Raw genomic sequence first — 26527 nt, 5'->3', positions numbered from 1 at the left:
AGGATGCCAGTCCCCCCGCAGCACCCCCCCCCCCCAAGGATCTGAGAGGACAAGGACACAGCTACCAAGACAGGGAGCTGACCAGGGGAGGGCCAGGGGCAGAGACACACTTGCATGCTTTCAGAGAACAGACAGGATTCCCTGAGCACCCAGGAGTGATCCCTGAGCACTGCCGGGCCTGAACCCCCAAAACTAACAAGCAATAAAATTTTTTAAGTGGAAAATCTCAGGTTGGACTCTAGCTTCATTATAGGAAACCCACATGGTTGTGGGGACGGCTCACAGCCCAGGAACGGCAGGGCAGGAAAAGGGACCGAAAGCAGAAATGGAGCCTGAAGCCACCTCTCCTGGTCCCCCACTTGAAAAGCAACCCCAATGCCTCCTACCCCCAGGTCACCTCCTAACATGGTGGGGGCAAGTGGCAGCACAAGGGATTTTTTTTTTCTTTTTGGGTCACACCTGGCGATGCACAGGGGTTTCTCCTGACTCTGCACTCAGGAATTACTCCTGGCGGTGCTTGGGAGACCATAAGGGATGCTGGAAATCGAATCCGGGTCAGCCACATGCAAGGCAAACACCCTGCCCGCTGTGCTATCGCTCCAGCTCCCTCAAGGGACATTTTCTGTCTGTGGAATTTCTCTGGCCACATGCTCCATCAGGAAACGCAGGCACAAGAGAGCATGGCCGATGGTGCCAACTCAAAAATAAAAACGTTCGGGGATGCCGGAGAGATGGTAACAGGGTGACGACGTACACTGGCCTTGCACGAGGCTGACCCTGACAGCCCAAGTGTTCCCTGAGCCCGGCCAGGAGTGATCCCTGAGTGCAGAGCCAGGAGGAATCCCTGAGCACTGCCAGGTGTGGCCCCAACTCCCCCCTCCCCTAACTAAATCGTGAATTAAAAGCTTAAGGCCCATTGACATGTGTGTGCCAGGGGGACATCTGCCCACTGAGAGGGCATCTTGGGATGAACACAGCAGGGCTTAGAGGTGGGGGTGCCTCTCCCGGGAGGGAACTGTTCCACCCAGACAGTCCCAAGGAGATTTCCTCTCACCCCTGTGGTTCTGTTCGTGAAGTTGGTAACCTGCACTGGTGTACTGTCTATTCAAAAGTAAGAGAGGAAAATAAAAAACTTTTCTTTTTTTAGTTATTTAAAGGAGGAGATTCATCTTTGCTTAGTTAAGATACTGGGGTATCTCCTACCTTCCAGTAGAATTGGGGAAAAGGCGACGGTGCCCCAAAGACTGATGCAGAAGCCTTAAAGTTGGCCGCACAGCACAGGAGGAAAGACAAACAGGGCAGGGGAAGGGCCCTGGACATGAAGGATGGATGGACCAACGGAGTCGGCAAGACCCCAAACCTCTGCGCTGCAGCGGCTGCACCCAGGCCATCAGGAGGAGGGCGTCTCCTGGGACAGCCTGGAGGAGTGTCTGGGGCACGGGGAGCCCAGGAAACACGGCGTGGCAGCTGCAACCGAGGCTCTGCCCAGGCAGGGGCAAACCACCCAGACACCCTCTGCCATACTGGGAACTCACCTGAAACTGTTTCCATGAAACTCCAAGCTAGCAGAGACAGGCAACCAGGATCACACACAGACACACACACAAACACACACACACACACACACAAGCACAGACACATACACACACAGAGACACACACACAGAATCACACACAGATACACAGAGACACACCCACACAAACACAGAACACACAGACACAGAGACACAGACACAGACACACAGATACAGACAAAGACATACACACAGAGAGACATACACAGACACACAGACACACAGACACACAACACAAACACACACACAGAGACATACAAATAGAGACACACAGACACACACAGGCATACAGAGATACACACACACACACACACACACACACACACACACCCCTTCCAAAAGGAGGAACATGTAGTCCAGACATTTCTGGTCTCCGGTAAGTACAAATGCCCTTGAATTTGAACACAAGGTCTCAGAGAGACAGGGACGCGCCCATCTCACACTGGCCAAAGGATGGAAGTGGCCGGCATCCCCTGGCACTGGGCAGGATGGAGAAAGAGGTGGAGGAGGTGTGGGCGCGTCCACACAGGGGAAGGGCGTCCAGCCTTTGACTGGGGCGGAAATCCTGCCGCACACAGCGAGCAGCCGGGCCCTGGGACCCCACGCTAAGCGCAGAGAACAATGACGGCACTGCGCCACTCCAGGGAGGGTCCAGCTCAACTGGGAGCCCCCAGCAGCAAACGCAGCGGGGCGGGGAGCCGGGAGCTTCGGTTCTGCCAGATGAACAAGTCCCAGCACTAGCGTGCAGAAAGTCCATTCTGCAGCACTGGGCACCAGGACTCGAGCAGTGGGCCCGACCATGGCCCAGGGGCTGGGCGTCTGCTTTGCCTGCAGAAGCTTTGGGTTTCCATCCCCAGGGTTGTGGGGTTCCCTGAGAGCCACTAGATACAACCTGGAAAACACAATAAATTAAAAATAGGACATGGGGCTGGAGCAACAGCCCAGCGGGGAGGGCGTTGGCCTTGCACGCAGCTTACCTGGGTTTGATCCCCAGCATCCCATAGGGTCCCCCGAGCACTGCCAGGAGTAGTTCCTGAGTGCAGAGCCAGGAGGAACCCCTGTGCATCGCCGGGTGTGACCCAAAAAGCGAAAAGCAATAAATAAATTAAATAAATAAATAAAATAGAGATGAGGGGCAGGAGCCCTGGCAGGAGAGGCACCTGCCTTGCACGCAGCCAACCCGGGTTCAATCCACAGCACCACACAGGGTCCCCTGAGCACTGCCGGGAGTTATCCTTGAGCGTAGAACCAGGAGTCAGCCCTGAGTACAACCAGGAGCGACCTCAAAAAAATCAAAAACATTAAAAAATGAAAAGCAAAACCCCAAGGCCTTACCCCCACCCCGCTGCAGTCTCAAAGTCTGACTTTACTGGAGGAAGAAACCGCCAGTAAAGATTCCTTGTTCAGCTCTCTCGCTCTCTCTCTCTCTCTCTGACAAAAACGGGCTTGTGCGAGCCTGACCATTCAATTGTGTCGGAGCACAAGGAGAGTCATAGGAGAGCTGGTGTCCACACCACACACAGGCTTTGTCAGCAGCGGGGCAGCTCCCAGCCACGTGCACGTCTTTTACATCCCACAAATGCAGATATTTTTCCACAAGATGCACGTGTGTGTGTGCACGCGCGCATACACATACACACACAAACACACACGCGCGTGCACATATACACTCACACAAACACACAGACCTCCTCAAACACACAGACCTCCTCAGACAGCAAAACTTGCTAACTTGCAACCCCAAAGGTAAGTGTTGAGGGGCTAGAGCAATAGCACAGCCGGTAGGGCGTTTGCCTTGCAAGCAGCCAGCCCAGGCTGGATCCCTGGATCCCATAGGGTAACCCCGAGCACCGCCAGGAGTAAATTCCTGAGCCCTGAGGCAGGAGGAAGCCCTGAGCATCGCCAGGTGTGGCCAAAAACCAAAGGTTTATGTGGAAGGTTCACTAAGTGTCTATACCAGTTCCTGTACCCATTTAATTCCTTCCCACTAACACCCCAGATCCGCTCTTAGAACGAACATCCCAACCCACCAAGGTTTTTTTAATTGTCATCTGAAAACCCGTAGAAAGGGCCAGGGAGTGGGATGGAGGAACAGCACAACGGAGAGGGCATTTGCCTTGCACGTGTTTGACCAGAGTTCGATTCCCAGCATCCCATAAGGTCCCCCAAGCTCTGGCAGGAGTAATTCCTAAGTGCATGCGCCAGGAGTAACCCCTGTGCATTGCCAAGTGTGGAGGAAAGGAAAGGAAAGGAAAGGAAAGGAAAGGAAAGGAAAGGAAAGGAAAGGAAAGGAAAGGAAAGGAAAGGAAAGGAAAGGAAAGGAAGAAAAAAAGGGGCAGGAAAAAAAGAAAGAAAGAAAGAAAGAAAGAAAGAAAGAAAGAAAGAAAGAAAGAAAGAGCGAGCAAGAGCGAGCAGGCCAAGGAGGAGGCTCAAGGGCTGGGGCACATGACATGACCTTCAGAGTCCAGGGTTCGATCCCCGGCAGCGCATGGTTCCTGGCACCACTGGGTGTGCTGCCCCCCCCACCCCCCACCCCCGGACATAACAAGTCGAGAAGCATCAGTGACCATAGGCTTCCTCCCTTACTGTGAAACACGGCGCCTCCAAACTCAAAACCCCACTTTTGTTTACACCTCGTGCCCAGCCACCCGGAGCGGCGTGCAGGAGGCGGACCGGGACTCAGAACGTCGGGAAGGGCGGGTGGGTGGCAGGTTCTCAGAGAAGAAGAGGGGCCAGAGACTTCCGACTGCCACCAAGGAGCCAGGAGAGATCCCTGAGTGCAGAGCCAGGAGGAAGCTCTGAGCACTGAACACTAGGAAGGAGTAGGATTTCCCTGAGGGCCTGGCTGGGGGGGGGGAGGGCACCATAGGGACAGGGTCAAAGGTCAGAATGCATGGGTTCTAGTTGCAAATCCTACAGTGGTTGGGCCCCACCCCACCCCCACCTCAGGCCTCTTGACTGGGGGCCAAATTCTTAGCGCCCAACTGGAGGGGGGCCAGGTGGGGCTGCTCTGGCTTCTCGTTCCCACGGGCCAACCCGAGTCTTCTCTCATCTCTGCTGGGGGTGGGGGTAAGCCTGGGAGGTTCTGCACCCCAGGGCGGATAATCGATAACTCCCCAACAGGTCTGAACTGCCCAGGCACGGGGCCCGAGCGACAGTCCAGCAGGAAGGGCATTTATTTACCATGCACCTGGCTCACCCAGGTTCGATCCCTGACATCCCACAGGGTCCCCCATGCACACCGCCAGGAGGAATTCCTGAGTGCAGAGCCGGGCGGAAGCCCTGAGCATCGCCGGGTGTGAGCCCAAAGGCCATTAAAGAAAGAAAGAAAGAAACCAGCTGCCCCAGCCACGCGATTCAGACCAACAGAAGGTGGAAGAGAGGCAGGAGGAATGTCCGAGGGGGAACAGAGATGCCTTCACAGCGAGGTCTGAAACCCAAGAGGAGACTGCGGGGGGCGTGGGGGGCCGCGGGGTTTGCAGCCCGGGCAGTGAATAAACGCGGCCCTGGTGAGCGAGCGCTCACCGCGGAGGAGCCCGCAGCCCCCATCCAGTTTGCTCATTTGAATAGTATTTTAGGAATGTTTTGTCCGAGTCTGCCGATTATTCACTCCTAGGGTGGTTCTTCCCACAACCTCCTCCCTGCACCCCCCAGGTCACCGTGATCCTGGCAGCAATTTATTTCAGAGACACACGCCAGCCCGAGGGGAGAAGCTTTGGGTAAAGACCCGTTTTTAGAGACTCGGATTTCTTGGTCCGAGTTTCCTCGGAGGAAGGTTAACTTGGAACAACTGTTGCTCATGGCAACCCAGGAACAAAAGATTTTCTTTTTTCTTTTCTTTTTTTTTTTTTTGGCACATGCATAAGCTAAGCATGTAATTAAAATTCACAAACGTGCATCTCCAACTAAGTCAAAAGGAGAAAAAAGAGAAGGAAGCCTCGTCCCCAATGGCAACAAACACAAACACACACACACACACACACACACACACACACACACACTATAATGCTTCGCTATCACAAAGCGGGGCGGGGGAGGGGGGAGGCGGAGAGGTTGGCAGGAGCAGCTTGTGACAAGGGTAAGGAATGGCACAACTCTGTGAGGTTCTCCTGGGCCGGCTGGAGAGAGGGCTGGCGCTGGCCCGGCACGCGGCCACCTCCATTCGATTCCCGCGTGGGATGCCCTGGACCGTGCCAGGATTGAGCTGTGAGCACTGAGCCTGGTGCTTAGCACAGTCAGGTGATGGCCAGACCCCCACCCCAAGCACAGCACTATGCTTTTAAATAGGGTCCCTGGGGTGGCCAGAGAGATGGGGGGGGGGGGGCGGGTTTAAGGTGCTTGCCCTCCTTGTATGTGGCTCTTCCTGGTTCCTCCCCAGTACCACCTGACCCCGGAACACAGCCGGGAGGAGGCTCTGAGCATCCCTGAATATGCCCTCCCTCCCCTCCCCCTCTCACCAAACAAAAACCAACCAAACGAAACAAACAAGCAAAAAAGATTTTCCTGAAACGAAGGTCCCCATATTGTATTCTTCCAGGTAAGTTTCTGGAACGAAAGTCCCCGCGATTGTACTCTTCCAGGTAAGTTTCAGGCCTGAATAAGTCAAGCCAAAATCTCGTTTCTGCCGCGTCCCATTCGTGACCGCGACAACCTGAATCCAAACCCCGTGCAAGAAGGTTGCGGCACAGGCTGTGAGCAGCAGCTTCACAGGAGACAGCACGGTGGGGAGGACGTTTGCCGAGCACGCGGCCAGCCCAGGTTCAAATCCCGGCATCGCAGATGGTTCCCCCCACCCCCCACCACCACCCCCCGCCGAGCACTGCCAGGAGGGATCCCTGAACACAGAGTCAGGAGTAGCCCTGAGTGCTGCTGGGTACAGCCGGAAACCAAACCAAGAAAGCTGAACGGAGGGGGTTTACGGTGGTACCCTCCTCCTCCCCCCCCCCCCCCCGCCCCAGCCCAGCCCAGACTTGGACTCAACTTCCAAGAGTAGGAATAAGAACTCTGATCCAGGTCCATTATTGGCACTTTGATGGTACCACCGGTCCATGCTCAGACACTGGAGGTCAACCTATACCCAGACCCAGGGCAAGGGCAAGGGCAAGGGCAGGAAGGACTCAGAAGTGCCGAGATGCTGCTGGGTGTATCACCTAGAAACTCCTCCCTCCGAACCACCTGCTCCCTGTCCTAAGGCCAGAGGGGGGCAGCGGTGGGGAAGATGGTCCTTCCAGGTGGGAACGCTGGTTCCATAGAACCTGGGGCTTGGAGGAAAGTACAGCCCAGGGTCTCGAGGTCACATCTTGGAGGGAAAGCATGTGATGTGTGAGACCCTTGGTTAGAACCCTGGCAAGGAAGTGGGGGTGTAGGGGGGCCTCACCAGCTATTTGAGGAAGGGAGAATTTTTTTTTAAATTCCTCTAAAAGTGAGGACTGGGGCTGGAGCGATAGCACAGCGGGTAGGGCGTTTGCCTTGCACGCGGCCAACCCGGGTTCGAAACCCAGCATCCCATATGGTCCCCTGAGCATTGCCAGGAGTAATTCCTGAGTGCAGAGCCAGGAGTAACCCCTGAGCATTGCCGGGTGTGACTCAAAAAGCAAAAAAAAAAAAAATACAAAATACAAAATAAAAGTGAGGACTGCAAGGGCTGGAAAGAAGAGCACAGCAGCTGGGAGCACCTGTGCCGCAGGCACATACACGCACGGTCACAGGTTCGAATCCCCGGGGCCCCACATATTCCAAGCATGCTCTGAGCAAGTCTGCTGCCACAAATGATTCCCAGCGGTAACACAGCCAGGTGTGTGAATGGCCCTATAAAAAATGGGGTGACGGCCTCCGCACCCACACAAATAGCATGACGGAAGAGATGCGGAGCACCCTGCCAGGAAGGACAAACTCTGGCACCCCAGGCTATGAGTGGCCCAGCACCCCACAACCAGAACCTCTGGGTCTCAGCTAAAGAGGGTGACCGCTGACAAGCACGTGTGCGGGTGCCACAGGGCCCGGGGGTGGGGGGCGGGGGGGAAGGAGTGTCTGACTCCCTGACTCCTGACTCCCTCCGAACCACCTGCAGGGCACAACTGCCGAGCACTGCCCTAGGAGTAAAGCCCCAGGAAAGTTCAGGTGAGGTGGGAACGCAGCCGGTGAGGCTGAGAGATGCCCGAGTGGGGAATATCCCCAGATCTGACGCATGTGGTACCCCTCACCCTGCACTGCCAGGAGTGTTCACTGAGCACTGTGCCGGAGGTGCCCCCAAGCACCATCAGGTGTGACCCTCCGACACCAAGCCAAACAGAAACTGCAGCTGAAGGGTCACATGCAGACGAGCTTCCAGACTTCAAACAGGCCCCATGGCTTCTGCGTGACTGGGAGCAGCCCATGGGTCAACGCACACTGGGCAGGGGTGCCAAATGACCCCCACACCCTCAGAGGTGCCCTGAGCGCCCCAGCCTGCGTCCTGGACGGGTAAAGCGGGAACTGAGCATGGGCCTGCATCCTGCCCTTGGTCACCAGCGCATCACCAAGGGCTGGCAGGACGAGAAGATGGGAGGAAAATTCCCAGCAGGGACGGGCCTGACCCCGGCCAGCGACTCCTCGGTGGCCTCACTCTGGTCCTTCCAGCTCAAGTATGCATGGTCTCACCCCACGGTCCTGTCTGTCACAGAAGGCACCAAGCCCACTTGGTTCCAAAGCACCGGATTTCACCACATACTGCATGGCCCTGGGTTTTGGCTTGTTTGCTTGCTTTATTTTGCTTTTCAGTTATACAGAAAACAACTTCAAAAATAAATTTTTTTAAAATGGCTTTCACTGGGCTGGAGCAATAGCACAGCAGGTAGGGCGTTTGCCTTGCAAGCGGCCAACATGGCCTACCCGAGTTCGATTCCTCCGCCCCACTCGGAGAGCCTGGCAAGCTACCGAGAGTATCTCACCCGCATGGCAAAGCCTGGCAGGCTACCCGTGACATATTTGATATGCCAAGCACAGTAACAAGTCTCACAATGGAGCCGTTACTGGGCCCGCTCAAGCAAATCGATGGGAGGACAATGACAGTGACAGTGACTTTCACTAGCTATGCCTTGAGGCAGCAGGTGGGTCCAGGGCAATTTCCCATAGTTTTCCTTTTGTAAATTTTATTCTTTTGTTTGTTTGTTTGTTTGTTTGAGAGGGTCACACCCAGCTGTGCCTAGGGCTTACTCCTGGCTCTGTATTCAGGGCTCACTCCTGAGAGTGCTCAGGGGACCAGGTGGGCTGCCAGAGAAGGAACCCAGGTTGGCCACTGCCCTCCCTGCTGTACTATCGCCTGGGCCCCAGATTCCCTTTGGAAGTCACCACTCTGGACCTGCACCTCGGGCTCCCTTTTACGGCTGCAAGATACCCTTCAGCAGGAACGGCCAGGAGCCGTGAAGAAACAGAGGCTTATTATGTGGCCGGGAGTTCCCATCATAGACTCACCCCACTGTTGTGTACACACAAAATCACTGAAATAAAATCTGAGATGATTGCGCGGTGAAATTCGGTCAAGAAGCGCAGAACACAAACACTGCATTGTGTGGTGGGTCGGGAGAGAGGGACCTTTCCTCCCCTCTCAGCCTCATGGCCCGAGACCCTCCCGAACCCGCAGCTGCCCTGACAGCAGCCCTGAGCCCCCAGCGCCCGGAGCTTCCGGCCAGCGCTGCCCTCCAGAGCTGCTGTGTGTCCCCAGGGCAGTGTGCGTCTGCCGCACATGGTGGCTGAGCATGAAGGGTGTGGCAGGGGAGACCAAGAACTCTGGCTCTGCCGCAAACAGGGGCCTGGGGGATGTGGGAGCGGCCAGGATCACATGCTGCGGAGGGCAGTGGAACCCGGGTTCCGTCCCTGGCCGCGTGGGGGCCCCCCCCCCCGGCATTGCCAGCCTGTGGCTGGCAGAGGCGTGTCTGTGCTGCAGGAACATGCGAGCTGGAAGCAGGTATGAGTGGGGAAGGGGAGGGCAGGGCAAGCGGGCCATGCTGACCCCAGGGCTGTGGGGGTGGGGGGTCTCGCGGCGGTGTACCCACACACCCTGCAAAGGCCCAGCAAGGGGGTTGGCAGGAACCGGAGGCTGAAAGGGGCCTCTGGTGCCCAGCCGAGCTAACGGGCATCTTCAGACCTGCGAGGGCACTGGTGCCATGGGAAACATTTGGCCGAGTGCAACGGGCAAGGACTGGGCAAGTAAAGGACCCGGCTCAGCCACAGGCAGGGCAGGGACAGAGAACAGTCAATCACGGGGAGGCCAGAACGAGCTCGACCACCCAGGAGCCGGTGGATGGCTGGGGGCTGTGGCAGGCCGAGGGCGGTGGGACGCCTGGTCATGGTTTCCAGGGGGTATCACTGTCGACCTCCGTGAGCGACACCCGGGAGGCCGCCCGGGCCTGGCTGGCCGCTGGCACTCAAAGGGGCTGGAGCGATAGCACGGCGGGTAGGGCGTTTGCCTTGCACGCGGCCAACCCGGGTTCAATTCCCAGCATCCCATATGGTCCCCTGAGCACCACCAGGAGTAACTCCTGAGTGCAGAGCCAGAAACAACTCCTGAACATCGCCGGGTGTGACCCAAAAAACAAAAAAAACAAAAACAAAATAAAACAAAATAAAAAAAACAAAGGCGCCCCGTCCGGAAGTGGCCCTGCATCAGGGACGGGTCCCAAAGTCACCCACTGGCCCCCCACTGGCTCGGGAGGATGGGCAATGCAGCCAAGGTGCTTCACCGACCCTGGGTTCCAACTCCCCACTCCCTCGGGGTCAGTGTGCTCTGGGGCCACAGGCAACGCTGGCATGAGAGGGGCAGTCAGAGGGGCAACCGGCCGGCCAGCCCACCCGCCCCACCCAGACACACTCGTTTATCCCGACAGGCCGGGAGCAATCTGACTGGCCCACAGCCAACTGCCTGCCGCCCATCCGAAAAGCGTCTTCAACTATAAAATGAAACTTGCCAGGGGAAAGAGCGGTAGACAGTACCGTGGGCACTTGCCTTGCACACAGTGGACCCGAGTTCGATCCTCGGCAACCCATGTGGTTCCAAGCCCCACCAGGAGTGATCCCTGAGCACAGAGCCAGGAGTCAGCCCTGAGCAGTAATGGGTATGACCCCAAAACTTAAAAAAAAAAATATATATATATATATAAAATGAACTTCAAGCTCCTAGGGGCCTGGTGGATGGCTAAGTCGCAAAAAGCAGTCATCTGACAAGCACGAGGCCGAGTTCCACTCCCAGTGCCCCCAGACGTGCACACAGTGAGCAAGCCCCTCGCAAGTGTCACAACAAAAGGAGAGCCCCCAGGGCCAGCACATTGATGAGTACTGCGCCTGAAGGGCTCCAGCCCAGCACACACTGGGAGATGAGCAAACCCCATCCAGCCTCTACCACCCCCATCAGACCGGCAGTGTATCATCCCCATCAGATCAGCAACACCATCCCCATCAGACCAGTAATGTACCACCCCCATCAGACCAGCAGCGCCACCCCCATCAGACCATCAAGCGCCAACTGTGCACCTGGGTTCATGCCCACGGAGCCCCCTAAGCTTACGCCAGAGAGAGCGCCCGGCACAACCAGGAATGATCCCCCCCACAGGCACTGAGCACAGAACCTCCCAAGCACCCCCAGGGGTGGCCCGCCCCGCCCCCCAGAGCCCACCCACGGAGCCCTGTGATACAGACCACAGGGTCACTGAAAATGAAGACTGCTTTGGGGCCTGAATGATAGCACAGCGGGGCGGGCTCTTGCCTTGCAGGTGGCCGACCTGGGTTCGATTCCCGGCATCCCAGATGGTGCCCCGAGCACTGCCAGGAGTGATTCCTGAGTGCAGAGCCAGGAGGAAGCACTGAGCACGGCCAGGCGTGACCCCAGAACCAAAAAGAAAAGAAGAGAAAGCTGCTTTTCCCGAGGCGGGGCAGGGAGAGAGCTGCTGGGGCTGGGCAGGGCGGGCCGTCTGCAGACCCACGTTGGGTCCTGGGCACTGCAGAGCCCAAAGTGGAAGAGCCCCAGCTGCACGGGGTGTGGCCCCCCAACCCTAAATAAACAAACAAGGAACCTATGAGAAAATGTCTCGGGGACTTCATCGGTCACCTTCTCTCTGGTGTGGCTGACTAACCTTTTCTGGAGAGCCAGAGAGTAAATATTTCAGGCTCTGTGGGCCGAGACAAACTGCAGATTTCTGTTTGTTTGCTGCCCTGGAAGGCAGGGAAACCCCCTCCGGGGCTGCAGGCCTCCGGGCAGGGCTGGGCCCCAACTCTGCCCTCTGGACTATTCATACTTAAAAAAAAAAAAAAAACTCTGGGTTTATAGTACAGCTACACTTGGCCTAGAGAAAAAAAAAAAAACTTCAATTGCTTTGTGTGCTTTCTGTAATTTTTTTTTTTTTTTAAATAAACTGTACCGGGGCAGGGACTGGCTCAGCTGGCTAAGTGCAGGCTTTGCGTGCAGGAGGGCAGAGTTACAGCCCCAGCTCCCAATGGTCCCCCAAGTCCCGGGACTCCCACAGAGCTGGGTGCAATCCCAGTTCCCCCAAACGCCAAGGAGGACTTCAGGGTGAGGCCCCCAAAACAAAATCAAGCTTAAAAAAAAAACGCGGGGGTGCGAGGGCTACACGGGGAGGTGCTCTGGGATTACTCCTAACTCTGTGCTCAGGGATCTCTCCTGGCAGTGCTCAGAGGGCCCTAGAGGGGGCTGGGGACCGAACCCGGGTCAGCCACATGCAAGCTAAGTGCCTTACCGGCTATACTCTCTCTCTGGACCCTGCAGACAAAATTATTTTGAGGTGTTTTTTTTTTATTTTAAATAAACTTGACTTTGTTAAGAGCAGTTTTCAGGGGCCAGTGTGATAGTACAGTGGGTGGGGCATTTGCCTTGCACGTGGCCGACCCGGGTTTGATTCCCAGTATCCCATATGGTCCCCTGAGCACCGCCAGGAGTAATTCCTGAGCGCACAGCCAAGAGTGACCCCTGTGCATCGCTGAATGTGACCCCAAAAAATAAAAAAAAAAAGTAGTTTTCAATGGGCAGGGAAAACTCACAAACTCACTCAAGAGCGTGTTCCTGCTCCCCATCTCCCGGAGCACATGGGCACATTCTCTTGGGCATAGGCGCGTGGCTGTGGGAGCCCATCTCCACGCTCTCCTGTGCCAGCCGCCCCTCTGCTGGGTGGCAGCTGGCCTCCCTGGGCCCCCTGGGCCGCGGCCACGGCTGGGATCCTGTTTCCGAGTCTGCAGTTCCCCGGAAGGGCCCTCGGTGGACGCTCGGCAGGTGCTTCGCTCAAGACCAGAAGTCGCAGCTGTGTCAGATCCGGGGAATTAAGCCCGGGCACGGAAAGTGCCACTGGACCCTCCTCTCGGCCACCTGGGCAGCCTCCTCCAGCCCCTGGTGGGCAGCGGGTGACAGACCCCCACCCCCACCCCCACCCCACTCCTGGCATCTTTTTATTTTTTTTAGTTTTATTTTCAAAGAGTTGTTCACAGTAATTGTTTACAGTCAATATTTCAACACCAATCCCACCACCGTTATACCTTCCCACCACCACCCAAGCCTGCCCCAAAGGCAGATGCTAAAAAAATTTGGTTTGTATTGCTGGTTATGAATAATTGACTAAAGATGATCCAAAAAGGTTTCCTTCGGGGAAAGTGTGTGAAAATGTGTCATATCTCAGAGCCATTAAGCCCCTATATTGGAGATCATTAATATGTTGTTAGAGTTTGAGTCATGCGTGCTAATATGTATGCACATATATGTATATATCATATATATATGCATACAGATGTATGTGTACATATATTTTTTTTAAACCAAGATTGATTTTCTTGGGGCTGGAGTGACAGTACAGCAGGGAGGGCGTTTGCCTTGCACGAGACCAACTCGGGTTCGGACACTTGCCTGGCACGCTGCCCACCTGGGTTTCATCCCCAGCATCCCATCTGTTCCCCTGAAGCCCGCCAGCAGTGATCCCTGAGTACAGAGCCAGGAGCAACTGTAGAGCATTGCTGGGTGTGACCCAACACAAAAAAAAAAAAAAAAAAGCAAGCAATCGTGGGCCAGGAACATGACTCCAGGTGGACCCAATGCCTGGCATCCTAATCCCCCAGCTCCAATGGGGGGGGGGGGGGGAGCACCAAGCTCCACTGAGCCACCCTCCCCCACACGCAGCCCAAAAGAAACAATGAACAGGTCAGGGATGGAGCCCAGTAGCACATACCACACGGGCGAGGCCCTGGACTCGATCCTGGGCACCAAGTCAAACACAAAAGCCAATGAAACTGGAAACGGATTTCTCATTGAATTGACAGCTCCTATCAATGAATGGAATTCTATCTCTAACCAGCGAACGGCTTTGAACGGGGGCCCTATCGTGTTTCCCCAGTCCCGCCGCCACTCACGTCTCCAAGTCGCAAACACAGGCAGGTGCTTCCAGAACAATCTGCTCTAAACCCTGCCCCTACCTGACGAATCCAGGGGGACCATGGTGCTGAGTGACAGGGAAAGCTAACCGTGTCGGCTCCGGTCGTTAAGCAGGAGCCCGGCAGAAAGCTGGATCCGATGGGCCCATCTCTCTCCAGGGGTGTCCCCGGCGGCACCGCCCATCACCACCCTCCACTGATGGACGGCGGGGAACGTGGGGGAACATTCCCTCCGCCAAGTCAGGAGCGGGAGGCTGCCAGGTGTGGAGAAGCGGCAAGAGCTCGAAGGTTAGGGGCTGGAACGACAGCACAGCGGGCAGGGCGTGTGTCTTGCGCAGAGCGGACCCAGGTTCGATTCCCAGCATCACATGTGGTCCCCTGAGCACCCTCAGGAGTAATTCCTGAGTGCAGAGCCAGGAGTAACCCCTGAGCATCACCAGGTGTGACCCAAAAAAAAAAAGCAAAAAAAAAAAAGAGCTCGAAGGTTAGAAAGAAGCAGGAAAATGGGTCAGAACCAGCACCCAGGGCCAGAGGCCCGGAAGTACTCCTGCTGTGTGGCAGGGAGTTCAGGCATTCCAAACTGGGGCTCATTCCTGGTGGGGTACAGGAACACTTTGTTTTCTTTTTTTGCGGGGGCCACATCGGATGGTGCTCAGGGGTTCCTCCTGGCTCTTCACTCAGGAATTACTCCTGAAGATGCTCGGGGAAACCCTATGGGATGCCGGGGATCAAACCCAGGTCGGCCGCGTTCAAGGTAAACGCCCTACCCAGTGGACCATATCAGTTCTGGCCCCATCTTTGTTGTCAGATTTTTGGAAAGGCATCCGGGTTTAGTTTCTTTCTTTCTTTCTTTCTTTTTTTCTTTTTGAGTCACACCAGCGAGGCACAGGGGTTACTCCTAGTTCTGCACTCAGGAATTACTCCTGGCAGTGCTCGGCGAATCATACGGGATGCTGGGAATCGAACGCAGGTCAGCTGCATGCAAGGCAAATGCCCTCCCTGCTGTGCCATCGCTCCAGCCACTAGGTTTAGGTGCAATGAGAGCTTCCCAGAGTGTTAAACATAAAAATTAAAACTGAAAAAAAAAAAACAAACAAAAAACACCTGCTACCAGCTACCGACTTCTGCACATTTCTAATCTCCTAATCATTCCAATAATTCACAGAAATTACTTGGCACCTGACCCCCAGCCTGCTGGAAAGGGAAGGGCTCCAGGAGCCAGGGACAATGGCAGCTGTGATTAAGACTCTCAGGAATGATTTGTTTGCTTTGCTCTTATAAGTAATTCACATATTTATACTATTAGTCAAAGACGTAGTGGCATGATGCTCTCCTTATTTTTAATCGAAATGGAAAATCAATTGTTTCTGCTTGTTGGTGGTGAAGGGTGGAACCAGAGAACAGCCGAACTAATACTCGCTCATTAATTGAACAATATCTCCCCACTCACTGACCTAGCCCACACTCATTTCACATCTGCCATCCCCAGAAACCGGTTATGAGCACACGGGCCCCATGAGGAGCCACCGCTCCAAGCAGAAAGTCGGACAGAATGACTTGCATTGACCTGCATCCAGCTTGCAGCCAGGCACGGGGCGTGGGGCACTGACTTCTCCAAAGCTTGTCTCTGTCCATCCATCCCTCCATCCCTCCGTCTGAGGGGAAAGCCGAACTGACATCCTCTTCCTCCTCACTGCCCCCACCCAACCCCGGGATTTCTTCAGTGGGAAATGAGTTGGCCGCTTGACCTCTGCTCCCCACCTTAAGCCAGAGATGCTCGTCCAGTACCCAGAGGCCGCCTGAGTGAGAGGGAAAGCTTTCAAGTTTCAGTTGAACTTGGGCTTGACTCTGGGTAATAGTCAGTGCAAGGAAAAACAGGCACAGTGAGGGACCGGAGAGCTCGAACAGGACTTTCGTCGCAGCCTTTGAAGTGGATGACCCTGGCTTGATCCCTAGTACCACCTGGTCCCTCATACGAGGCCCTGCAAGGGCCCAAGTACCGGCAAGGTGGCCCCAATAATCCCCGGCACTTAAGGGCCCGAGCAGCTTCAAATTCTCAGGCCCTCGCACTGACCCGCCAGCCAGGTCGGCTGAGAATTACAGGGATGGGCGTTCCACCTTCTGAAAACAAGTTAGGGTGCCAGAGAAACAGTACAGGGGGCCTGGACCGTGCATGACTGCCTGGGTTTGAGCCCCCGCACCTTGAATCTCTCCACCCCAGGACCGCCAGGAGTAAGCTGCATCGTGGGGCCCGAAATTTAAAAATAGTTAAGGAAAAAAAAAAAGAGGACCAGAAGGATAGCGTTTGCCTTGCACGAGGCCAACCCAGGTTCGATCCCCGGCATCCCATAGGGTCCTCAGAACCCCGCCAGGAGTAATTCCTGAGTGCAGAGCCAGGAGGAACCCCTGAGCATAGATGGGTGTGACCCTCACTCCCCCCTCCCAAAAAATAAAAAAAATAAAAAAAAATAAAGAGGGCGAAAGACAGAAAGAGTTCAAGACTCAGAAACTCATGTACATTTACTCAAGCTGACCTGCACCCAGGGGCCAGATCAGCACGGCTGTGGTACATGCAGGTCTGCACAGCCCCCAACTCGGGCCAGCGTGGGGTCCAGGTGTGGCCCCGGAGACTCTCAGCAGAACTGGGTGGACCCAGAAGTTCCCTGGATTAAAGAGAACCAGAGCTACATCCTCAAGCCGGCCACTGAGGCACGTGCCTGACTAGCAGAGTATCCCAGGAGAGGCCCTGGGACACCCCACCCCAGATTCCAGTAGGGAGACCCCAGAAAATAGACGGAGCAAAAGAAAACAGTGGTGAGTGACAGAATGTGCAGCAGTGTGGGGCCACAGCATGGCCTCTGACAGCACACACAGACACACAAACACACAGGTAAACACAGACACACACACAGACACGCAGACACACAGGCACATGCACAAGCACACATAGACACATAGACACACACAGATAGACACACACAGGGACACATAGACACACACAAGCATACAGAGGGACACATAGACAAACAGACACATACAGGTACACATAGACACACAGACAAAGACACACAGATATACACAGACACACACAGACACACACTGACACACACACACACAAAGGCACATACACACAGACACACACAGGCTTATACAGACACACATAGACACACACAGGGACACATAAACACACACACAAATACACACGCAGACACAACAGACATACAGACACACACAGACACACACAAACGCACAAAAACGCACACATACAGACACACCCGAACAGACACACACAGGCACACATACAGACACATACAGGCACAAACACAGGCACACAGACATAGACACACATGCACACACCCACACATGCACACACACATATATACACAGACACACACACAAGCACACATAGACACACACACACACACACACACACACACACCCTGCTGCCGCCTCAGCACAGTGCCCAGACCATCCCTTCCACACGCTCTGGGTGGCACTACGGAGACAGGGCAGCACAGAAGGCGCTTGCTCTGCACACGGCTGGCCCAGCACCCAGTGTGGTCCCTGAGCACCACCAGGAGTGATCCCTGAGCACAGAGCCAGGAGTCGGCCCTTAGTAAGGAGTAAGGCACACCAGGTGTGGCCCCCGAAACAGAAACAACCAACTAACCAACCAACCAAAGAACCACTTACTAGTACTTTTAAATGATACACCAGTATTTTTAAACATTACCGAGTGAAATTACAATTTCACAAATTACAGATTCCTTCCCCCCACCACATCGACATGATTTCCTGAGATCCCCAAACTTATTTGAACTACTGCCCTGAATTCGGGAGGGGGCGGAGGGAACGACACGACTCTCCGTCCCCCCAAGAGCACCACTGCCTCCGCCCCCCAGGGCGGTTCCAGAACCCACAGGCCTTAGGTCACCCTCTTTGGGAAATACTTTTCAAATTCCGATAGTCGATCAAAAGCACATATTTCCTTCTTTTCTTTAAACCAACAAATATGACAGGATGAATCATCGTGTCCACTGGCATTGCACGGCCAGAAGGACTGTGGGACCTCCCTGTTGACCAAATCCCTTCTCTCAGGACTGTAATCTGAGCCTGGATAAGAAGGCCACATTCCAATCAGCCAGATGTTGGCCAAGTGTGTAACGAAAGGGACCAGAGTTAATAGTTAGACCAAAGGTCCTCTCCCCAGGTCCCGTCTGGCTCTCACACTATTTAGCAAGACTGAGTTTGCAAAGAAAACACCATCCAAATATGTCAGGCCAGAGAGAGAGGACGGTGAGCAAGGCACTTGCCTGGCACCATGCAGCCAACCCTGGTTCGATCCCTGGCATCCCGGATGGTTCCCCAAGCAGCACCAGGAATGGTCTCCAAGCCCAGAACCAAGGGTAAACCCAGGCAGTGACGGGTGTGGCCTCAAATACCCCCCAAATAAATATCTGGCTTTGCTTTTGGGTCACATCCATTGATGCTCGGGGGTTACCCCTAGCTCTGCACTCAGGATTCACTCCTGGCGATGCTCTGGGGACCATGTGATACCTGGGTCGGCCACGTGCAAGGCAAACGTCCTACCCTCTGTACTCTCACTCTTACCCCCAATTTAAAACAAACACTTGGGATGCTCACATTGACCCTGATGCTACCCCGAGTGTCTGCAAGAGCATCCCGACACTGACCTACTGTTTGTGACCTGTCACATGGGCATCTCCGAACACATCAAGACCCAGGAGTGCTCGGCCCCCATAAACGAACTGAGTTCACAGTAAGGCTGAGTCCCTTCCCAGTTGGCCAGAAACGCCACCACGCTTGGTTGGGTTCCGGAAGTGGCGCTACAGATAAGCCGGATGCAAGGTCTGGGTTTTCTCTCTGCTTTCTCTTGGACAGCCTGTACGCTCGCCAGCCATGGGGACCCACGGACTAGGCCAGACAGACAGACGCAGGACGGCAGCTGGAACCTGGGGCCCACTCCAGGGCTCACCGACACCCCCACGTTATCACAAAGTTACAAGCAATGCCACAGAATCAAGGATGTATACCGGTGTTTCAGAGGCCACGGCTAGGCGCCCTCCATCCCCACAACGCAGACAACCGCCTTGGAGGACAAGCCTCCTGCCACCTGAGAAGTGCACGGAGGGGCCAGGAAGGCGACAGCTACTCTTGTCAGCTGGCCAGGCTGCACCAGGATCAAGCCTTGAGCAGGTGTCTTTCCTCCTTCCAGGAGGGAACCCTAAACCCTTCCACCTTCATGGATAATTTAGCGAGGACCGTTCCATAAATTTATAATGTCCTTTATGACTTCCTCCTAACTGCTCTCTTGAACCGTTTTTCAGAAACAACATTCTAGGGAGGCGAAGGCAACTGAGTATATAAAGTTACCCGGCTTCCATTAGAGAAATTTAAAGGGGGGGGGGGGGGGGTTGGGGGGGAGGGGGAAGGGGCAGCAAGTTTAGCAGGAGAAGCACCCAAAGTGGTTCTAAAGCTCCCAAGGCCACATTCCAGAAAGGAATGAAGTTTTAGAAATGATATTAAAAAAAAAAAAAAACCTTGGCGTTCTCCCCGTGCGTTCATTTGAATGCACAGGCAGGCACACCTCCTAAATGGAGACTTTGCCAATGGACCGTGAGGAATCCCCGGGCGCTCCAGTTCTGGCCATAAATCTCAAAGCAGAAGGAAAATGCTGCTGCAAAGAAGTGTAAAATGGAAGCCTGGGGTGGTGCAGGGCCGACCCCCCACCCCCACACACACGCCCCTCCATCCCGGGAGCTCCAGGCTTCTGGAGCGGCGGGATCCGGTGCCCGCCCCCACCCCACCCACCCGGCCCCCTCCGGAGCGGGCAGGAAGCGCCGCGCGCGCCGGGCACCCCGCGCACCCGGGGCCACCCGTGCCCACCTCACCCGCTCTGCAAACTCTGCAGCCTCAGACTCGGCCGGTCGCGGGGGCTGCTGCACTCCCGTCCTCCCGCTCCCCCCCCAAGCCCGCTGCTCCCCCAGGGGCAGGAAACCCCAAAGGAGCGTCCCCCAGCAGGCGAGGGGTGGCCAGGGCGAGCCCGGGCGCCTTGCGCGGAAGCCGGGGTGCAAGGCCAGCCGGGCCACCCGCTGCTTCCCTCCGTCGGGGCTGCCGGGTGGCGCGCCCCGTGGGCCACTTGCAAACGCAGAGCCGGGCGGGTGGCACCCCGATGCCACAGGTGGGCCCGCAGGGGGCCGGCTCCCTCCGAACCGGGCAGCACGTAGGCGGAAGGCGCGCTCCCCCCCACCCCCCACCCGCCGCCGCCGTCCAGCCTCCCCGGGACCCAGGCGGTCTCGGAAGCGGGGTCCGGCGGGGTTCCCCCCACCGCCACGCCGGGCGGGGGTCCGTTACCCGGACCACGAGTGTCAGCGCGGAGCCGCCGTCCCACCCTTCCGGGGAGGGAGGGGTGGGCGGGCACGGACGGGGCGGCTGGGAGTGGGCCCCCCATCCGCAGGGCCGCGGGACCCCCCACCCGGGGACTCCACCAGCCCCCGCGCGCGCGCGACGCCGCCCCCGCGCCCCCCGCGCCCCCACCTGTCCCGAGGGTCGATCCAGCTGGTCCTGCGCGTGTTGTGGTCGATGTAGAAGACTTTGCCGTCGTAGTCCCTGGCCTCCTCCCAGCCCCGGGGTAGCGGCAGCTGCCCGCTGCCGGCCCTCCTAGGCATGCTCGGCGGCGGCCTCGCCGGCCAGCGGCGCCTCCATAGGGACCGGGCGCGGGAAGGCGCGGGGGGCGCGGGGCGCGCGCGGGGGGCGCGGGGGGCGCGCGGGCTGGGCGACGCCTGTGCTCGGCCCCGCCGGGGATCAGTCCACCATGTCTGCGTCGGAGCGGGCGGGCCACCCCTCCTCCTCCTGCTGCTGCTGCTGCTGCTGCTGCTGCCGGCCGCTGCCTCCGCCTCTTCCTCCTCCTCCTCCTCCTCCTCCCCGTCCCCCCGCCGCGGCCGAGGGTCGCCGCCGCCGCCGCCGCCGTCCGCGCTCCGATCCGGGAAGCGGCTGCCCCGAGCGCCGGCCGCGGCGCGCCCGCCGGGCCCTCATTTGCATGTCATTAGCGTGCGCCCCGCCCCCCGCGCGCCTCATTTGCATGCACATTCCTCGCCGCCACATTCCAGGCCTTTAACCCCGTCGCTGCCGGCGGCCGCTGCGCTCCGAGCGCCCGGCGCGCCCGGCGCGGCCCGGCCTGGCCCGGCTCGGCTCGGCTCGGCTCGGCCCGGCCCGAGCGTTGCGGGGACGGCGGGGCTGGGGAGCACCCCCAGCCAGGGGGCAGCGCGGCGGGCGCGGCGAGATGCCCCCCGTGCCCAGCTGTGCGCCAGGGAGCGCCGGCGAGGAGCGTCCGCCGCCCGCTTCCTGCACCCCCTCTGGGCCTGGCGGGGGGCCGCGGGCAGGGAAGGCCCCCTGGGAGGAGAAGCCCCCGGCCGTCCGGGCACAAAGGCAGCCCCGCGCCCCTTCCCACCCGTCGGGCGCGCGTGCGCGCGGGGGGCTCCCCCGCGGGCTTCCCGGGCACCCCCTCCCCCCGCCGCGGGGACCTCGGCCCGGGGACACGCCGGCCCCCGGGGCCCCGCGGCGGGCACGCGCTCCCCCAGCCCGGCCCGAGGAGCGACTCCCCGCGGCCGTCGTGGGCTCCGCGTCTCGCGCGTCTCCCCCTAGTCCGGCCCGGCCACGGCGACGGGTGCGGCCTCTAGGAACCGGCCGCGGCCCAGATCCGGTCCCCGCGAGGCTGTCCCACCCGGGGAGCTCCCCCCCACTCTGCGCGCGTGGGCCCCGGCGCCCGCCCCGCCACGTCTCCCGGTCCCCCTGGACCCCGGGGCAGGGCCCTGACGTCGGGGCTCCGGCCGGGATCCCAGCGCGAAGTGCCCCCTACCCCACCTCCGCCACCCCTCCAGCTCCCCAAGCTAGGGCTACACCCCCGCCGCCCATTCGGGATCCCTGTAAACGCCCCCGGGAAGGCCACGGAACTCAGTCCTTCCCCGCCCAGGTGTGTATTCGCTTAATCCTGGCGGTGTAGACGGCCCACCGGGGTTGGGGATGGGGGGGGGGGGGGGTGGGCAACTCCCTTCCTGCTTCCCCCACGCCTATGGGGACCCTTGGGATCCCCCTTGCCTGCCTGGAGGAGTTGGCTTGTGCGTGCCAGGATGGACGCGGGGAAGGTGTGGGTGGGTGAGGGGTACCCTAATTTGGGTAGCCGGGTTCTAGAGAGAAAATTCCAGCGCATTTTCTTTCTAGGTCTTTAGAGATTTTGCCCCAGTGGAGAAGGCCCCTTCTGGCCTCAACCCCTTCAGTTACTCAGACTTTTCTTCCCTGAGAAGCAAGGTTCTGCTCTGATAAAGATGCAAAACACACACATACACACACGGGATTTTAAAAAAATAAATTAAAAAAAAAACAAAACCTTGTTTGGGGCTTGGGAACTTTGGGGTTCCTACGCTGCCACTTTTGATGTTGCCACAGGATTTTTCATTTTCTACACTGTTACAGCTCTGCACACGATTTTTTTTTGTTTCTCATTTTTTCAGGGCAAGGGATCAAACCCAGGGCTTCACCCGTAATGTGCTTCCCTTTGAACCCCTCTGCGGGGGCCCACCATTCTGGCAGATATTCGAATTATGGTTCCTAATAACATCCGCCAACAACCCAACCCATCCATTCCTGTTTATAAGTTCAGCCTCCATCAGGTGGACACCAGTGAAGTTGGAACATTATATGCTTGAAACTCAATTATGAGTAACTTTATAAATCACGGTGCCTCAATAATAATAATAATAATAACACTGTCCTCCCGTTGTTCATCGAGTTGCTCGAGCGGGCCCAATAACGTCTCCATTTTTTTTTTGAGACTTGTTGTTAACTGTGTTTGGCATATCGAATACATTATGGGTAGCTTGCCAGGCTCTGCCATGCGGGCGAGATACTCTCGGTAGCTGCGGGACTCTTCGAGAAGGGCGGAGGAATCGAACCCAGCTTGGCCGGGCTGGCTGCATGCAAGGCAAACGCCCTACCACTGTGCTACCGCTAATAATAATAATAATAATAATGAAAAAATAAAGTTAAACCTCCCTTCCCGGAGTCCCAAACTCCCAAGGCAACCAGAAGAAAAGCAGCCAACCAGAACCTGCCGGCCCTGCTACTTTTAAAAAACAAAGTAACACGCCCCTTGAGGTAGCCTCCACTGAATTTGCTTCTCAGGGGATAATCTACTACACAATCCCACTTGGTGTCATTTCAAATTTGATAAGCTTTTCAGTGCACTATTTTTACTGGACTTCTCCAAACACGGAGGAGGAATCCGAAATCGCACCCAGCAGGTAAATGGCATTTATTGTTCCATAAATCTCCAGACTTCAAAAAGAGGAAAGAGGCAAGTGAAACTCTAAAGCAATTAAGAGACAAGCTGGCTTGTCTTCTCCCTTCAGCACAGGAAATATGGGATCCCACAAAAACAGTCAAGACGACAGAGAGGAAAGTGCTGATTCTCCTCAGTATTTGCTTTCTGGTCCTGACCAAGTCTGAAGTTCGCCGTTTCGAATTCCCGAGATTTCCATGGTTCTTATCCTTCAGGGTTTCCTAACGGCTAGGACAATGCCCCTACCTCCCTCATGGTTGGAAGAATGCACGTTTGCTGCTTTTATATTGCTAGCTGAGAAGAACATAATGATAAAGAACACCTCTTTTTTTTTTTTTTACTTTTTTTTTGGGGGGGGGGTCACACCCAGCGATGCACAGGGGTTACTCCTGGTTCATGCAATCAGGATTACTCCTGGCGGTGCTTGGGAGACCATATGGGATGCTGGGACTCGAGCCTGGGTCGGGCACGTGCAGGGCAAATGCCTTACCCGCTGTGCTATCACTCCAGCCCCAGAACACCTCTTTTTTAGAGATGATTTTTTGTTTTTAGCTTTCTGGGTCATGCCTGGCAATGCACAGGGGTTACTCCTGGCTCATCCACTCAGAATTACTCCTGGAGGTGCTCGGGGGACCATATGGGATTCTGGGACTCGAACCCTGGTCGGCCGTGTGCAAGGCAAACACCCTACTGGCCATGCTATTGCTCCAGCCCCTCTCTCGAACTTCTGCTGCAAATGCAAGGCATTGTAGACACACAGCTTTCCTGCTTCGGTTCTTCTGTCTCCCACACCTCCCCTTTCTCCCCACCTCCTCTCCCGCCACCTCTCTTTATTTTAAAAGCATCATTTATCGGGACTAGAGAGATAGTACACTGGGTAGGGCACTTGCCTTGCATATAGCCAACCCAGGTTCAATCCCTGGCATCTCATATGGTCCCCTGAGCCTGTCAGGAGTGATCCCTGAGCACAGAGTCAGGAGCAAGGCCTGAGCACAGTCAGGAGTGTCCCCAAAGCAAAAAAAAAAAAAATTTTTTTTTTCACTTATTAAAGCCAAAGTGATAGTACAGTGGACAGTATGTTTACCTTGCATGCAGCTGACTTGGGTTCAATCCTTGGCACTCCACATGGTACTCGGGCCCACTGCCAGGACTGATAACTGAGCCTACCAGGAGTGATCCCCCCTAAGCACAGAGCCAGAAGTAAGCCCCAAGCACTGCCGGATGTGGCCCCAAAACAAATTAAATCAAATATTTATTAGAATTTGGGTCGTGCATTTACAATCCTCTGAAGGTTTAGGGTCTCAATGTACAGCTATCACACCTCACCACAAAGCAAAGTGCCCCACACCACGCCCTCTACCACTGTCCCCTAGTCACCCCACTCTCACCCCGACTGCCACCCATCTTTGTGTTTCAAATCTGCATTCCAGGACCACGTGTCTATTACCCTTTGATTATATCTATTCCCTGGCCTTGTGTCTCTCCTTTGTTTCTAAGATTGTCCCTTTGTCCTCCTCCTCCCTCTGACTTACTTTGCTGACCATGATGCTCTCTAGTTTCATTCATGTTGCAACAAACTACAGGATACCATCTTTTTTTACCACTGCATAGTATTCCATTGTGTATCTAGACAACCACGCCTTTCTTTGTTCATCTGTCCTGGGATGTTTGGGGTACTTGTTGGTTGGTTGTTGTTGGTTCTTATACTCAGTTCCGCCATGAACATAGGTGAGCTTGTATCTTGTTCCAGTTAATGTTTTTGTGTTTGGGGGACGGGGAAGATGCCAAGAAGCAAAATCACTCAGTTCTCTGCAAAAGCCCAGGCCTGCATCCACAGCCTCAGTGTATTTCCTTCGTATCAGAGAAAGAACTCAGGAAAGGAAGAGAATGTTCAGGTAGGCCCCGTTCAAGAAATGGACATAAGGGAAAGCTCATCAAAGGAGAGAGATGGGTGACCATGGGGGTACAAAGCTCAGGGGTAGTGCTGGAGTGATAGTACAACGGGTAGGGCATTTCCCTTTCACGCGGTCGTCCCGGGTTCAATTCCTAGCATCCCATTTGGTCCTCTGAGCACTGCCAGGAGTAATTCCTGAGTGCAAAACCAGGAGTAACCCCTGTGCATTGCCAGGTGTGACCCAGAAAGCAAAAAAAACAAGGTTCACGGGGTGAATCTGGGGCAAGGAGCAGAGACTGGCCGAGCCTCGTAGGAGCTTGATGAAGTTCAAGAAATTAGACAAAGGGAAAGGGAAAGGCATAATCCAGCCAAGTACTTGCCTTTGCCACTGATTTAGGGAGAAAGAATGAAGGAGAAAGAAGTCCATAAACCAGGGGCTTGGTTGAACCAACCAACCTGGTCTAACCAATTGGGACTGGGGAAGTGGATCAGGCCCAAATCCAGATTTGAGGATTTCAAAAGAGGCGCAAAGAGCTGAAATACATTAGAAAGTGCAGTGGGGTCTGCACCTCGGTGGGGTTTTAGAGGTTGAATCAGCCAGCAGAAAAAAAAAAAAGCCAAAGGTCAGGACTCATGCTTCTATGCAGAGACCGGGCCTGCTGGCACCCAGCGGCCAGGTTCTGAGAGTGTAGAGCCTGAAAAGCCTTTGGAGGAGGAAACGGCAAGACCAGTTCAATAGCACAAAGTAGCCCATCCACTGTCCAGGGACCTGCCACTCACTGGAAATTGCTCAGATTTCCCTCCTTTCTTTCCTTTTTCTTTTTTTTTGCTTTTTGGGTCACATCCGGGGCGATGCTCAGTGGTTACTCCTGGCTAATGCACTCAGGAATTACTCCTGGCAGTGCTCCGGGGACCACCATATGGGATGCTGGGAATCGAATCTGGGTCGGCCGCATGCAAGTCAAACACCCTACCCGCTGTGCTATCACTCCAGCCCCTTCTCTCCTTTTTTGTAAGATTCAGTCTGCTTTCCCTGTGAGCAAAGGAGTGATGAGTGTGAAAGCCACCTCTGAATGAATTATTAGGATAACCTTTATGGCTCTGCGTAGGACAAGATGAACTGGTTTTCACTACTTTAATGTCCTGGTTCCTTCCCAGAGATCAGGGATTATATAAACTGGGACTATGGCATTAAGCAAAAATCTCCTTCCCCACCCCTCCCCGATCTAAGTAATGAACCTTGTTGCTGCTCTTCTGCCAGCCAATCTGTTAAGCTAAATAACATCTGTCATTATTGTGA

General features: G+C 55.8%; 1 protein-coding gene across 1 annotated transcript in view; it reads right to left on the bottom strand.

Annotated features, from left to right (window-relative positions):
• The window catches only part of WWC2 (WW and C2 domain containing 2), a 132709-nt gene extending 111933 nt beyond the window's left edge, over positions 1-20776 (bottom strand). Inside the window, exon 1 of the mRNA XM_056114038.1 lies at positions 20534-20776. Within this exon, the coding sequence (XP_055970013.1) occupies positions 20534-20664 (131 nt within the window). The 5' untranslated portion in view covers positions 20665-20776. The remainder of the gene's footprint in view (positions 1-20533) is intronic.
• Positions 20777-26527: the final 5751 nt, after the last annotated feature.

This window comes from Sorex fumeus, unplaced genomic scaffold, assembly GCF_029834395.1.
Source record: "Sorex fumeus unplaced genomic scaffold, SorFum_2.1 ptg000024l, whole genome shotgun sequence".
NCBI lineage: Eukaryota > Metazoa > Chordata > Mammalia > Eulipotyphla > Soricidae > Sorex > Sorex fumeus.
This window is presented reverse-complemented; position numbering and strand designations above follow the sequence as displayed.